The sequence below is a fragment of the Lates calcarifer genome, unplaced genomic scaffold (assembly GCF_001640805.2).
Source record: "Lates calcarifer isolate ASB-BC8 unplaced genomic scaffold, TLL_Latcal_v3 _unitig_5844_quiver_765, whole genome shotgun sequence".
Classification (NCBI taxonomy): Eukaryota; Metazoa; Chordata; class Actinopteri; family Centropomidae; genus Lates; species Lates calcarifer.
The window spans coordinates 22291-34849 of record NW_026117758.1 but is presented as its reverse complement, the minus strand read 5'-3'; the positions used below and the strand labels follow the sequence as shown (position 1 = coordinate 34849).

Genomic DNA, 12559 nt, shown 5'->3' with positions numbered 1-12559 from the left:
TTTCAGACAGTTAAATGGCTCTACTTTGAAGGAACAGTGATTATCAAAAAATGTCACTTCATTTTTTTACAAATAAGAAACTGTGAATTTCTATATTTGTAGTTAATTATACAATATTTAGGTTATTGTCAGCAACAGTTCAAGTCTTTGCACATCTCTGAAATATTTCGGTTTTCCTCAGCCTCTGAATGAGTATTTAGGTGACTAAATGAGAAACTGAAACTAAAAACTGTACAAGTAGAATTCTTTGGATGAAGAGGGGGAAATACTCAGAGGCAAATTTATGTATTCACTGAGAGCCTGAAACTCACACTGCACATCTATTTCCACTGGGTGGTGCAGTTGCTTCGACTGAATAGCAGGAATAAGGTCTGTGGTCAAATCCAAGTTATACTACTAGGAGATTATTATGTCCAGTTCCACTCTCTCCCTGGGTGTCCGAGTGAGCCCTGGTGCTGAGGGTCATCTTTTTACGGGTGTTTTGCCCCCTTCCCAGACAGGGCAAGGACCTTTGCAGCTCTAGCCGAGCATCAGGGCACAGGAAGATGTAGAAGAGGGGATCCAGCAAGGTGTTGAGGCTGGTCAAACCGTAGCACAGGCGATAGATGAGGAAAATGGAGCGCTCAAATCCACACGGCTCGTCAGTCAGCAGCAAGGACACAAACCTGTATCCGCCCACGAGGTGGTAGGGCCCAAACACAACTATGAAATTGACAGTGATGACAACCAGGATGCCCACGATTTTGTGGCGCTCATGGTCGGAGAGGGAAGGGGATCGTCGTAGTGTCACCCCGATGTGGGCGGATGTGTAGCTGAGGGAGGAAGCACAAATGCAGATAAAACCTCAGCCTGATCATCAGAATATACAAAATGACATAGCGTTCCCTAAAGACAGACAAAAATGAGGTTTCCTTTGTTAAACCCACAGGATGCAACACACAAAAAAAGGTAGCTCAGTATCACAAAGATTTCCTGATACTCCCCGATTAACATTCACATCATTTTTTTTCAGATTTAACACAGATTTAACACACACTTTCAACTTGAAGTTGGTAAATAATCTGCTTCTGACAATTTAGATGCCTTAGACTTGAGAGAAGTTCTTGTGTACTGGAGACTCATTTAAGCACAGAACCTTTACATAAACAGGTTTGCAAACAATATTACATGTGGGGGATACAACAGGAACATCCCCACTAGGAGCTTGGGGTTAACTCACCCTAGGATGGCACAAGGCAGCAGAAAACCAAGGACCACGGTGGTGATCTTGAAGTGGGCATATCTGGGGCTGACGGGGTACTGCTCCAGACACAGCTTTCTGTCAGCATCAAACACTGATGGTAGCAGCCCACTCAGACAGAACAGGAAGGTCAGGGTCCAGACGGCTACACCTGACATTACTGCCACCCTGACAGTCCGGACCCTTCGGCTGCTCAGCGGGTACACGATGGCCAGGCAGCGGTCCAGCGCTATCAGGCAGAGGAACATGACGCTGGCATAGACGTTCACGTAAAACACATAGCCAACCAGCTCACAGGTCAGCTGGCCATAAGGCCAGCTGTGCGCACCCTGAAGGTAAAGAATCCACAGTGGCAGGGTGAGCAGTTGGAGGAGATCTGACAGCAGCAGGTTGAGGATGTAGACCAGCTGACAACCTCCCCCACCTGAGCGACCCAGTTGATACAGTCCCCAGAGAGACAACAGGTTGCTGGGGAGACCCAAAGAGAAGATCAGTCCATAGATACAAGTCAGGCCAAATGTGTCTGTGTCCAAGGGAAGGTTGCAACTGTCATTGGACATGTCTCTGTTGGTTAAATACCTGGCATGAGAAACTAGAAACCTCACTCAGACATTGACTGGCACTTTCAGGGTGATGCGTTGGTGTAGAAATACCAATTCATTCTCTCAGAGCAAAAGAAAAGACAAAAAGTCTCAGTTGTTATCAGTTTGACTCATCGACTTGTCATTGGTCCATTGTGTAATATTCATAAATACATTCCTATGTGGAGAAGGTCAGGCTCTAACTTCTTGCTTCCAGTGAACCAGCCTCCATAGCATCCAGGATCCATCAGGGGAAAGAAACACCTGCAAAGCAGATAGCATGCAAATTCTCAGATGGTTTACTATCAGCAGGTGCATGGGGAATTAATCCAAATAATACAAACCAAGACTTTTCACTCACCTCTCTAAGATGTTAGACCAACTTAGTTCCACGAAAGCTTGCTGCCTGCTCTGCAGCTTGGTGACCTGTGCTCATGAAATGCTGGGAACATGGTGTCTTGACCAAGCCTTGTCTATTCTGTGATCGTTTCCTCCACAGGAAACCTACTTCTTCAGCTTTAAAGGCAACATCCTGAGGCAGGAGAACGCCTTTCTGCCAAAGAACAAAAACATACACTCTCTCTTTCTCTGCGTCTCCCTCTCCTTACTCCAGTAGTAGACAGGATGATTGAGGTGGACGGGGACTGCAAGGGGAGGAACTAATGTAGGGTGTCCACTAATGCCCTTTAGATAGTTGGCTGTTGGCTATGAGCCATTAAACACATTAACCCTTCTGCTATATGTTGTCTTTAAACATGCTTTTCAACACATTTGAATATTGTTTCTGCCATGTAAGTATCCAGGAATTTCATTTAACAGCTTTAGGTGTGTTTCATAACTAAACAGGGTGTTATATTTTTCTGCTTATCTTGTGCATCTTTGTGTGTATGTACAAGATGTCTGTCTGTGTGAGGAGATGGTCAACGTACGTGTGTTGTGGGGACCTAAACCTATAAACAGGTTTAGGTAAGTGCAAGTCAATAAAATTTAAGGTGAAGATCTGTGTGTGTGTGTGTGTGTGTGTGTGTGTGTGTGTGTGTGTGTGAGTGAGAGAGAGAGAGAGAGAGAGAGAGAGAGAGAGAGCTGATCGACAGATGAGATTTAAAAAACCACAGAAAGAGAGAGCGTGTAAACAACCCTGTAGAAGAGATCAGTAAAAGTAGAAGTTAAATAACATGTAAAACTAAAACTAAACATTTTTCCTCTTCAGAATCAATTCAATTAATACAGTTTGTAGACTGTGAACATGTTAAATTTACCCAAGATAAATTTTTCTCAGGCACCACAGGGAGAAAAAAAAGCTTACACAATTGAAATTGTGTGGCTGAAGAATGGGTATGTCGAGACAATGGGTGTTAGGCAATATTTTTACCACATGGTTTCAAAGGGAGGAGGGTCTAATCACTCATTTTGTTTCCTTTAAATGTCACTGATCTCTGATTTATCGAATAACACACTAATAAACCAACCAGTCTCCTGAGATATTACTACCACCCTATGCTCTCCGGAACTCTGGATAAAGGTCTCCATTGCCCCCTTTGTGGACCATTTTGGGCATGAGACAACACATATCAACTATACACTACACAAACAACAGATCAGCTTTAGGGGGAAGTGTCCCTGGAGAAGGTTCCAGTAGAGACACAGCATGATAAGTTGCTCCCGCAGCAGTCTGGCTGCATAGTGCAGGAAGTCCTCTGTTCTCTACTGGAATTGCCCTGAAAGAGAGAGTTGTACGTACTGTGTGCACATAGAGGAGGGAACACTGGTTTAAACTTTGTCTCTTGAAAACAAGAGACAAAGTTTAAACTCTTGAACTTGGGTCTCACTACAGTTATGCAGAACGAAGATCATACAGGAAGCTGCAATGTGAAAAACTGACAGCCTCATCGCTTCATCTTTCTGCCACTCAAAGTACCGACACGAGTTTGTGGTCACGGTATTTGCTGCATGAGGACAGAAAAAAAGTTGGGTAAGGGGAAATAAATGGGAAACTACGTACTCTAATATGCTCAAGTGCTACTGTAAACAACCGCAACACAATATTAATTTTATTATATGTTCTTTCTTCTAATATCTGCTTGTTCAGTGTGGGAAACATATGAGGTTATGGCATGAATACTGAAGCGCCCACTTCGACTGTTGCAACCAATTTTGCATCATCACCTTAACACTTCATCTGGGGCCCTCTGTAGGTGGCTCTGTGGGATAATGTGTGAACCACAGTATATACTCTCAGCACATAGTGGTGTTATGCAACCCATTTTCCATGTCATTTCATTTGCGCTTGTCTTTCCTCTGAATCACCACCATACTGAACACCCCAATCACTGAACAAAAATATTAGTTTTTCTCTTTATTTTTTTTTCCCAAATGGGAGACAAACATTCCAAACTGACTTGGAAAATCATTTCACCGGAACATGGTGAACCATCTTCAGCTCTGCTGCCAGTTTCATTTTAACCAAATGACTTTTTCTCCTCAGTGCTTGAGCTCTCTGTTTGACCTGGCCCAAGGTTGTTTTCCAAATTTAGCAGCTACAAAAACAATGAACACCACAATCTCACATTTGTTTGTGGTTTACAGTACTGAACTCAGTGATCTCATGATAAGACTCCATGTGATTGCAATTATAATCTGTTTAAAGGTACAGTGTAGCCTATAGTATCTGCCATTGACAATTAAACATGTTTAACGTGTTCATGTTATGACAATATCTTGATTTGTAGGCACATATTGTATTTAAGTAAAAGTATGCATAATTTAAAAGAAACATGCAGCTATTCAGGAATTAATTTATTCATCAGTACATAAGATACTTTACATTTATATACTTACATCCCCGGAAAAGAGTTAAATTGAAATATGTTAAAAAGGATAATATAATGTTCCAGTGATTGTATTTTCTTGAGGATACACAGTCCATGTGAGTTCTCAGAAGTTTCCCTTCACGCATGTCACCACTGGGTCTGAGAAAGAAAATACACCTTTTGGATAGTAAGGACTTCATAATTAATTAATGTCCGAAACCACTGTTTGCAACTGTATGTTAAAGGCCCTTCCTTGTCCTTCTGTTTATCATACCTTCTAACTGTTGATTATGTCACCTTGCACTGGCAAGTTGATCAAGGCCAATGTTGATTATGTCACACCTTACAATGGCGAAGGTGATCAAGTCTGGCTCTTCCTGCTCCCTACTGAGTCAACAAAAGGTCTTGTCTGTGTCATGTGATCTATCCTGTACCATTGTTCACATTGTTTGATCACTACCCTGTACCACTGTATAACTGGCCCCCTGCCCTTCACTCTGGGTCAGTTTGCCATCCCAGACCCACTCTGTGTGTGTCAGCAGACTCACCGTATTCTGGAATACCAATAAATCACCACCACTACAGCAAACTTTGAAATAGGACTTGAGAATTTTCTTCAACAGGCCACACAGGAAGTGTATGAAACTAATCATAAATTCACCACGATCAGGTTGTCAGAGGGAGGTTGTCATCATTTTTGCTAATCAGAAATTTGACCTCCTTGATAAACTACTGTAGTTTATATGGAAATTATCTGATGATATGCCATGTTAGACCTTTTTTATAATTTCAGTTTGACTTAACAGAAAAGCTGGTTTTATGACTAGGGAGCTTGAAAACACAAGAATGTGTTCAAGATGTTTGGGGATATCAAAACAGTTCTAGATTATGTAGAACTGTATAATATATAAGTGAAAGTAAAATTAGGTTAGAATCAGTCATTCTGCTTTTATCTTTCTCCTGAACCTCTGGCAGCAGAGCAACCTACATATTAAGATTGATGCCCAGACAAGGGCTCCAATGAGGGCCATGATTAATACAGCCACATCCAGGCAGAAGTAGGAGTACCAAGGCAGACTAAAACCTGCTGACTGCAGATGGGCCGCTCCTTTGTTCCTAATGACATACTCAATCCAAAAGATGGCAGTGTCCATAGGAGACATTGGTTGGTCACGATGTAGCAGGGAGAGATGTTGAATGTTGCTTCGATATGAGGGAGTCTCCAGGATGTCCTTTAGAGCCTCAAGGAAGTCTTCTTTAGTGAGTGATTTGGCCTCCACCACTCGAGCTGCCCCGCGCACCTTCAGCCGGAGTAGATTGTCAAACTGGTCAAAGAGGAGCGGCAGGCCCAGAACAGGAACACCATGGTAGATGGCCTCATACATCCCATTGGTGCCTCCATGGGCCACAAAGGCACGAGTTTTGGGGTGTCCCAGAATATCGTTCTGAGGCAGCCAGTCCACTAGTAGGGTGTTGTTCCCCAGAGATGAAGGCTTTTCACCCAGAAACCTCCACACCACTTTCTGAGGGAGCTGAGCAAAAGCAGCAGCGATGGCCTCTGTGACTTCTCGAGGCAGGGCTGACACGAATGTCCCCAGAGACATAATCACCACCCCATGCTCCCCAGAGCTCTGCATGAAGGCCTCCAGCTCAGCAGGGAGAGGTCTGGCCTTTTTGCAGTGGAACCCCCCTATGTAGACCACATTGGGCATGGTGGGTCGAGGGAACTCAAAGACAAAATCTGCCCTGAGCAGCCAGATATCAGCTGCACGCTGCAAAGACAGCAAGTCAGTTCCAGGAGGGAAGTGCCGCTGAAACAGATCTGAATAAGCAGGGTTAATGATAAAGTGCTGTTCAACAACACTGTGGAGATAATGTAGCATATTCTTGGTCCTCTCCAGGAAATCCATCTGATCATGCAGTTCACTTCCTGACACAGGGACATAGGAGATAAGAGAGGGAGCTATGGTGAAATGGCCCTCCCCAGTATTAATCCAGCGCACATTGTAAACCATCGGCAGCTTGAGGTAACTACCCAGAAGAACTCCTATAGTCAGAGCAGGGTCTGTTAACATTAGGTCAAACTTTGCATCCTGCAGCTTCTTCATGAAAACAGGGTCATCCAACATTGTAGCTGTTGCTCTGGCAAGGATTTTATGGCCCTGTGCCAACATGGATGTGATCAAGTGCTGCTGGCAGAAGGTGCGTTTAAAAGACAGCGACCTGCGGCACTCCATAACATCTTGTAGCATTTTATTGTAATAATTCTTGTCTGCATCATCCTCCAGCATGCTCACATTCATAGAAGTATATATGGGGGAGTTACTAGGGATGTACCAACTCTTGGCAGAGCGCAGCACAGTGATGTTGTGGCCTCTGGAGTGCAGCTCTCGGAGGATCACCTCCATGTTGATCCAGTGGCTGCCATCAACAGGCACTACTAGAATCCTGCTACCGCTGCAACAAGTGGTTTTAAGCAGCAGGAAGCAGAGGCCTGTCAGGAATATTGGGATTGTGGTGGACATGTCCTGGGAGAAATAACAGATAGAAATGATTAGACTTTCCTATCTGGTATTAGGTTTTCTCATCTGTCTGTGAAAAATTGAAGAAATCTGCATTTCTAATTTGTGCTGTGTATAGCTAGTGTTTGGTTCATTCAGAGCATAGTGGGTTGTATTTGACAGGGGCAAAGATCAGAAAATTAACTGTGAAGACCAGGTGTGAGATGAAGTTCCACCTAATTAATTTTGAAAGCCAACTGCTTTGCAAGGCACTGTAGAATTCCAGACAATATGGGTCTGACCTGCATCCAGGCAGAAAAGGAAGGCGGAAAATGATGATAAAATTCAAATTTAGACAAACAAGGATATGAAGTAAATCTGCCTACCTGTTCCAGAAATTTGCAGAAAAACTGACAATGAAAAAGCGATGCAGGGGTGGGTCAAGAAGTTCAGTCTTACCCTACAGTTTTCTGCAGAGAAGAAGTGTTGCATTATTATTGTCATTGTCATGGTGTGAGAGATCCCTTTTTTGTATGTCCCTCACCTTGGAAATTACAGATGCAAACATAAATGTAGTACTGCTTCACACAGTGTCAAGAAAATTGTTGAAGAAGGTTGAGCGTTGTATATTTAGACAATGCTAAAGCAACTCACCAGCCCGAGAGCTCAGACATACCTATAGCAGCAACCAAGAAGTTGTTGTTGCTGTGGGTATTTCAGCTTAATTCCAGCTGGTCTCTCCTGTGAGTTTTCCTCTCCTATACTTTACCCATGTGGTCTGCTCAGCAGCATTTTAAGACTTCTGCACTTTACAAATACTACCATTGCAAGTACTTTCTAAGCCACAGAAACTGTTCTGGAGGTTAGAGGCTCTCCCAGCACACCAAGAACTATTAATGTTGTAAAACGTACAAATGATGTCTTCCGTAAACTGCAGGATCACATGGTGTGAGTGTATTTAATGTGGTACTACACTAGCAAAAAAGTATAATGCCTGAAATTTATGTAAAGTGGACATAATCCTTGAAAATACAGTCAGTGGTGGGCAACATATTGCATTTTATGTTTATAAAGGCCAATATATTAGTTTTTCACAGAAGAATGCACTGCTGCTCAGAAGTTCATTAGTGATAAAGTGCAGTTATAAAACATTCACTTGAGGTCAAGGATGAACTGATTAGAATTTGGTGCTCAAAGGTCACTGTGATCTCACAAAATACATTTTTGGCCATGACTCAAGAATTCACACATTAACAAAGTGCAACTGGACTAGTTGGCAGAGGCATGCAACCATGAGGTGGTAACTATGGTTTCATTGCTAGTTTATCAGCTGATGGTTGACAATGTGTCAAGTGTAAGGCTACCTGCATATATGTTACACAACAGGGATTGGGCCCCATAATTTTCTGACAATTAATAGTTGTGACAGTAAAGTGAATAACGTAAGTAATAAGATATTGCATACACAGAGATGCACATTTGATCACATGTTCTGCAGCTACAGAGACTGAACCTTGATCTAATCCTGCTTGTAATGACACATACATTTTTTAAATTAATGTTATTTCTACTATCCTTGTATATGATTCTACATACAGTACAGTCCCCAGCTACTGTATTTGATAAGCTTTCTTTGTTAAATTGTTCTGTTAAAGATTAATCAAATGCCTCACCTGGATGTTGTATCCAAATCCAAAAGTTTGGCTTGAGCTCCAGGTCCTGAGTGAGCCAGGATATTACATGCTATGGTTTCTACACAGCTTGACCTTTACACAGACAGGCTCCCTTCTGCCAGGTCAAAGTCCAGTATGTGGATCATATGTAAGTCATAAAGGTCTGAAGTTTTGTTCTTAAAAGCAGCTGCAAGTGGTAATTAATTCTAATTAATTCTGTCGCTGTAACATTTTCAGACTTTCCTCACTGGATATCAGAGATGAACGCTGGTTTTTGATGACTTCTATATTTTTTAATTGATTTACAGTTTGGCATTACTCTTGAATGTGAATGAAAGAGGCACCAGTCTCCCTTTTACAAGTCCCTGTGGGATCAAAATGATTTTGAAGCCGTTATTTTAAGGTGAAATAGTTGCATAATATTACTTTAAAATCAGTGGTTTGAGTTAGTAATGGCTTCGTCACCCAACATTTAGCATCTGTCTTATTTGTGTCCCGTCATTTTAACTTTTTTTGTCTTTCCATTCACGTCCACTCATCTAATAGAATCAGCACAAGACAAGCTGTAAACAGTAGGCACAGAATTTTACAAATGCAGTTAATTCAGCTGAGATTGTTGAGGAAACCTCAGGGAGAACAGGGGAAAAAAAATCCAAACCGTGACACATTCAGGGAGTGTGAGACGGGAGTGGCAGGGAACGAGGGAAGAAGGAAGCGGCAAGGTCACACAGCGGAGGGAAAATAAAGTGATTACAATAACAGCACGAGTCACTGTTCAGCAGCCATATCAGTAGACTGCACCCTTCCCCTCCTCTCCTCTGCCTCTGTGGAGTTATGTAAACCTGAGCCTGTGAACAGCAGTCAGTTTGAGGTAACAGTAGACCACAGAGATAAAGACATGCAGCTTGCGGCTTTGATAGCTGTAGTTTAAATGTGACATGTATACAGTATGTTTACCACAGTGACATACTAAAGTCCACGAAGTAAGTAAAACCAAACTAACACGTGACTTTATTACTGTGCAGATCAGGATTATATGTACTGCAGTTACCTTCAAATAGTCCTCAAAGGCGCAATCTCATAAATTCTCTAATAAGACACATTCACAGCTACATACAGTAAGGTATGCTGGTACCCTTTAAGAACAGTGATCACATGATTAGTCACATGTGTACTCAGAGCAGAAACAGCCAATCAGACACAAGATTTCACCCACAGTCCCTCTGACATTCAAGTGATTCTGTAACACAAAGAACAGTAATACCCTGTGAAAATTGACTTTATGTGTAAAATCCTTATTTTCTCCAGTAGCAACACATAGAGTTTACAAGTATTGTTATAGGAATTGTAGGAAATTGACTGGAATTTGAAAGAAATCCAAACTGGAGAGGGAGGAAGTCTGCTGCTGGCAGAGAAGTTACAGATAAAAAAATTAGAAAGTGAAGTTTTTCATCACACCGACAGGTCACAGTATTAAAAACCAGTCACTAGTTTAAATGCTGTGGCTGTACAGCTGAATGGTGTGTATGTGTGTGTGAAGTAGCCAGTTAAACAACTGACAAAAAAACAGAGGGCTCATATTTATTTAGACTGGGAACAGTGCTGACATTTTTCAATTTTAGGGAACTAAAATTAGTCCTACCTCCACCAGCACATGAGATCTATTCCTGAAGCTTCTTGCACACCCTCTGAGTGAGGAGTCCAGTATTTCATTTGAGAAAGGGAAATGTCTTACAGTGAAATAAAACAAAATAACTCAAGCTTCAGATTCTACACATTCCAAAGGCTGTAAGTTTTATCTATGGAGACAATCAAATCATTCATTATCATTATCTTTCTATCACACTGGACTGTGTGCACATATTTGTCTTATCATTTTCCCACATGCCTGCCCCTGACATGTTAGGACAGCTCTGCAGATGTTTTATATCCTGGAGGAAACAGGGTGACATTCCTGGATATTGAAAAGTTGATAAAATTCTCTTTCACCGAAGTCTAAAAGTGGACCCAAATATGTAATATAGATTAGCAGAATTAAAAGCAAACAAGTGGTTACATGGCCCTGGAGGTCAGGACCTCAGCTGAGATCATTGGCTGAGATGTGACAGCTCCGAGCTGGGCGTTCATTACATACTGTTGGACACCCATGTACGCTGGCTGGGCATTGATGATTGTGAGAGTCTGTTTGCGTCTCTTGATCTCTCTGGCTATCTGGCACCACGAGCAGGTGTTGCAGAAAGTAGCATACATACAGTCACTTGTCATGTCTTCCTGAAAAGAGACACAAAATATGAATAGAAAGCCGTGAAAAAAAAAGAAAAAAAAAACTTCAGAAAGTTTTTCTAAACTCACCTGGATTCCATAGCGGCTGCGCACAGCAACTCTCATGGACATAGACACGGGGGGAGTGCATGGTTGGGTGCTGAGCATCATATCCAGCAGGGGGAGACAGAAGTTCTCTCCAAACGTAGACATGGTGCTGCAGGTGAAGCAGGGAAAACACCAGCAGGCAAAGCAACCTGGAACAAGGTTCTGTAGCTTAAAGTCTCAAATGTCACTATTTGCATGCACCAGAGGAAGGCAAACACACAGTCATAGTGGAAAACTACAAAATGTGGCTGCAGAGAAACAGACTTACAAACATCTAAATCACTGCAGCAGTCGCAGATGCCGGTGCTCCACTGATTAGAGTGGACAGCAACCAGAGTCGGAGGCTGAGGCTGCTGATTGTTGATGAACACATTTGTTGCCATAGTAATCACTCAAATAAGGAAGGCCTGAAAATGCAAACACGTAGTATTATTTTTCTCATGGGACTCTTTCGACATTCATTGCACCTTTTCAAAGTCAACCTCAAGCCCAAATATCTGAAGAACTCCAGAACTTTTCCTTCCTTCAATTGTTCTGCGTCATGATACGGCTCATTTCAATCCCCATCGCAGTAATCACACCATTTACTCACATATCTGGCATGTTCTAACACTTAGTGACAGTTGTTTACTGTTAATCAGAACATTTTTGCAAGCGTTTCACATGAACCTGGAGGCGGTGTTAATATAATCAGCTGTTCAACGTGTTCATATACTAGATCATCAAGCCTACTGTCTTCAAATACAATTTCTGTGCTGCAGTGTTTTCTGTTTTAGAGTTTTAGATTGTGTATTTTAAGCTGTTGAACACTCACCTGGTGTTGGAGCGTCTTTGTGGACACTGGGTTGATCACAGCGAGCAAATGTTGGCATTTAATGCTCTAAGGCATAATTTAACTTTGGCAGATTTGCATGTGTGGTTTGCATATGATAGCACACACTGAGATTTAATGTGCTTACTATCACACAGGGTTTGAGTTTTATTGCACTGTTCAAGAGGACTCACGTACAGTACCCATGTTTTAAATACAAAATACTTAAATATGAATGCATATGAAAAGCTCCAGCAATTAAAACAGAAGGAAAAATGGCGTATGTGCTACTGGAAAATAGGCTAAAAGTTAATAAATTATCAGGATGTAATAAAACATCTCCACTGCCTCCAGCTATCAGTTATAGTATATTGTAAATACATAATGTGTAGGTAAGTATATAGTATATACCAGTGTTTAGTCAAAGATTAGCAAAAATTCAAAAATTAGCTCTAGCTCCAAAAGCTAGCAACACTTATGGTAAAATTAATACATCCATACATATAAAAATAAGCCCATATATAAATATACACACACTTCTGAAGGATAACAACCGATCAAAGAGACCAAACA

General features: G+C 41.8%; 3 protein-coding genes across 5 annotated transcripts; all 3 read right to left on the bottom strand.

Moving 5' to 3' along the window:
* Positions 1-300: 300 nt before the first annotated feature.
* Positions 301-2664, bottom strand: LOC108877137 (G-protein coupled receptor 4). Its single transcript, XM_018667091.2, has 3 exons — positions 2183-2664; positions 1220-2085; positions 301-812 (listed from the first exon to the last, which is right to left on the bottom strand). The coding sequence occupies exons 2-3, from the start codon at positions 1798-1800 to the stop codon at positions 389-391; spliced, it is 1005 nt and encodes a 334-aa protein (XP_018522607.1). The 5' UTR covers positions 1801-2085; positions 2183-2664; the 3' UTR covers positions 301-388.
* An 891-nt stretch (positions 2665-3555) lies between these two features.
* Positions 3556-9913, bottom strand: LOC108877155 (UDP-glucuronosyltransferase 2C1). Of its 3 annotated transcripts, XR_007812488.1 has the most exons (4): positions 8806-8865; positions 7519-7602; positions 4974-7159; positions 3556-4928 (listed from the first exon to the last, which is right to left on the bottom strand). XR_007812488.1 is itself a non-coding variant. In XM_051069100.1 (3 exons), the coding sequence occupies exon 3, from the start codon at positions 7154-7156 to the stop codon at positions 5570-5572; it is 1587 nt and encodes a 528-aa protein (XP_050925057.1). In that variant the 5' UTR covers positions 7157-7159; positions 7519-7602; positions 9857-9913; the 3' UTR covers positions 3557-5569. The 3 variants fall into 3 exon arrangements, 2 of the variants coding, with proteins under 2 accessions (XP_050925057.1, XP_050925056.1); XM_051069100.1 differs by lacking the exon at positions 8806-8865 and adding an exon at positions 9857-9913 and having other exon boundaries at positions 3557-7159; XM_051069099.1 differs by having other exon boundaries at positions 3557-7159.
* Positions 9914-10837: 924 nt separating this feature from the next.
* Positions 10838-12557, bottom strand: LOC108877157 (placenta-specific gene 8 protein-like). The gene is made up of 4 exons (XM_018667112.2): positions 11990-12557; positions 11444-11582; positions 11158-11324; positions 10838-11076 (listed from the first exon to the last, which is right to left on the bottom strand). The coding sequence occupies exons 2-4, from the start codon at positions 11556-11558 to the stop codon at positions 10858-10860; spliced, it is 501 nt and encodes a 166-aa protein (XP_018522628.1). The 5' UTR covers positions 11559-11582; positions 11990-12557; the 3' UTR covers positions 10838-10857.
* Positions 12558-12559: the final 2 nt, after the last annotated feature.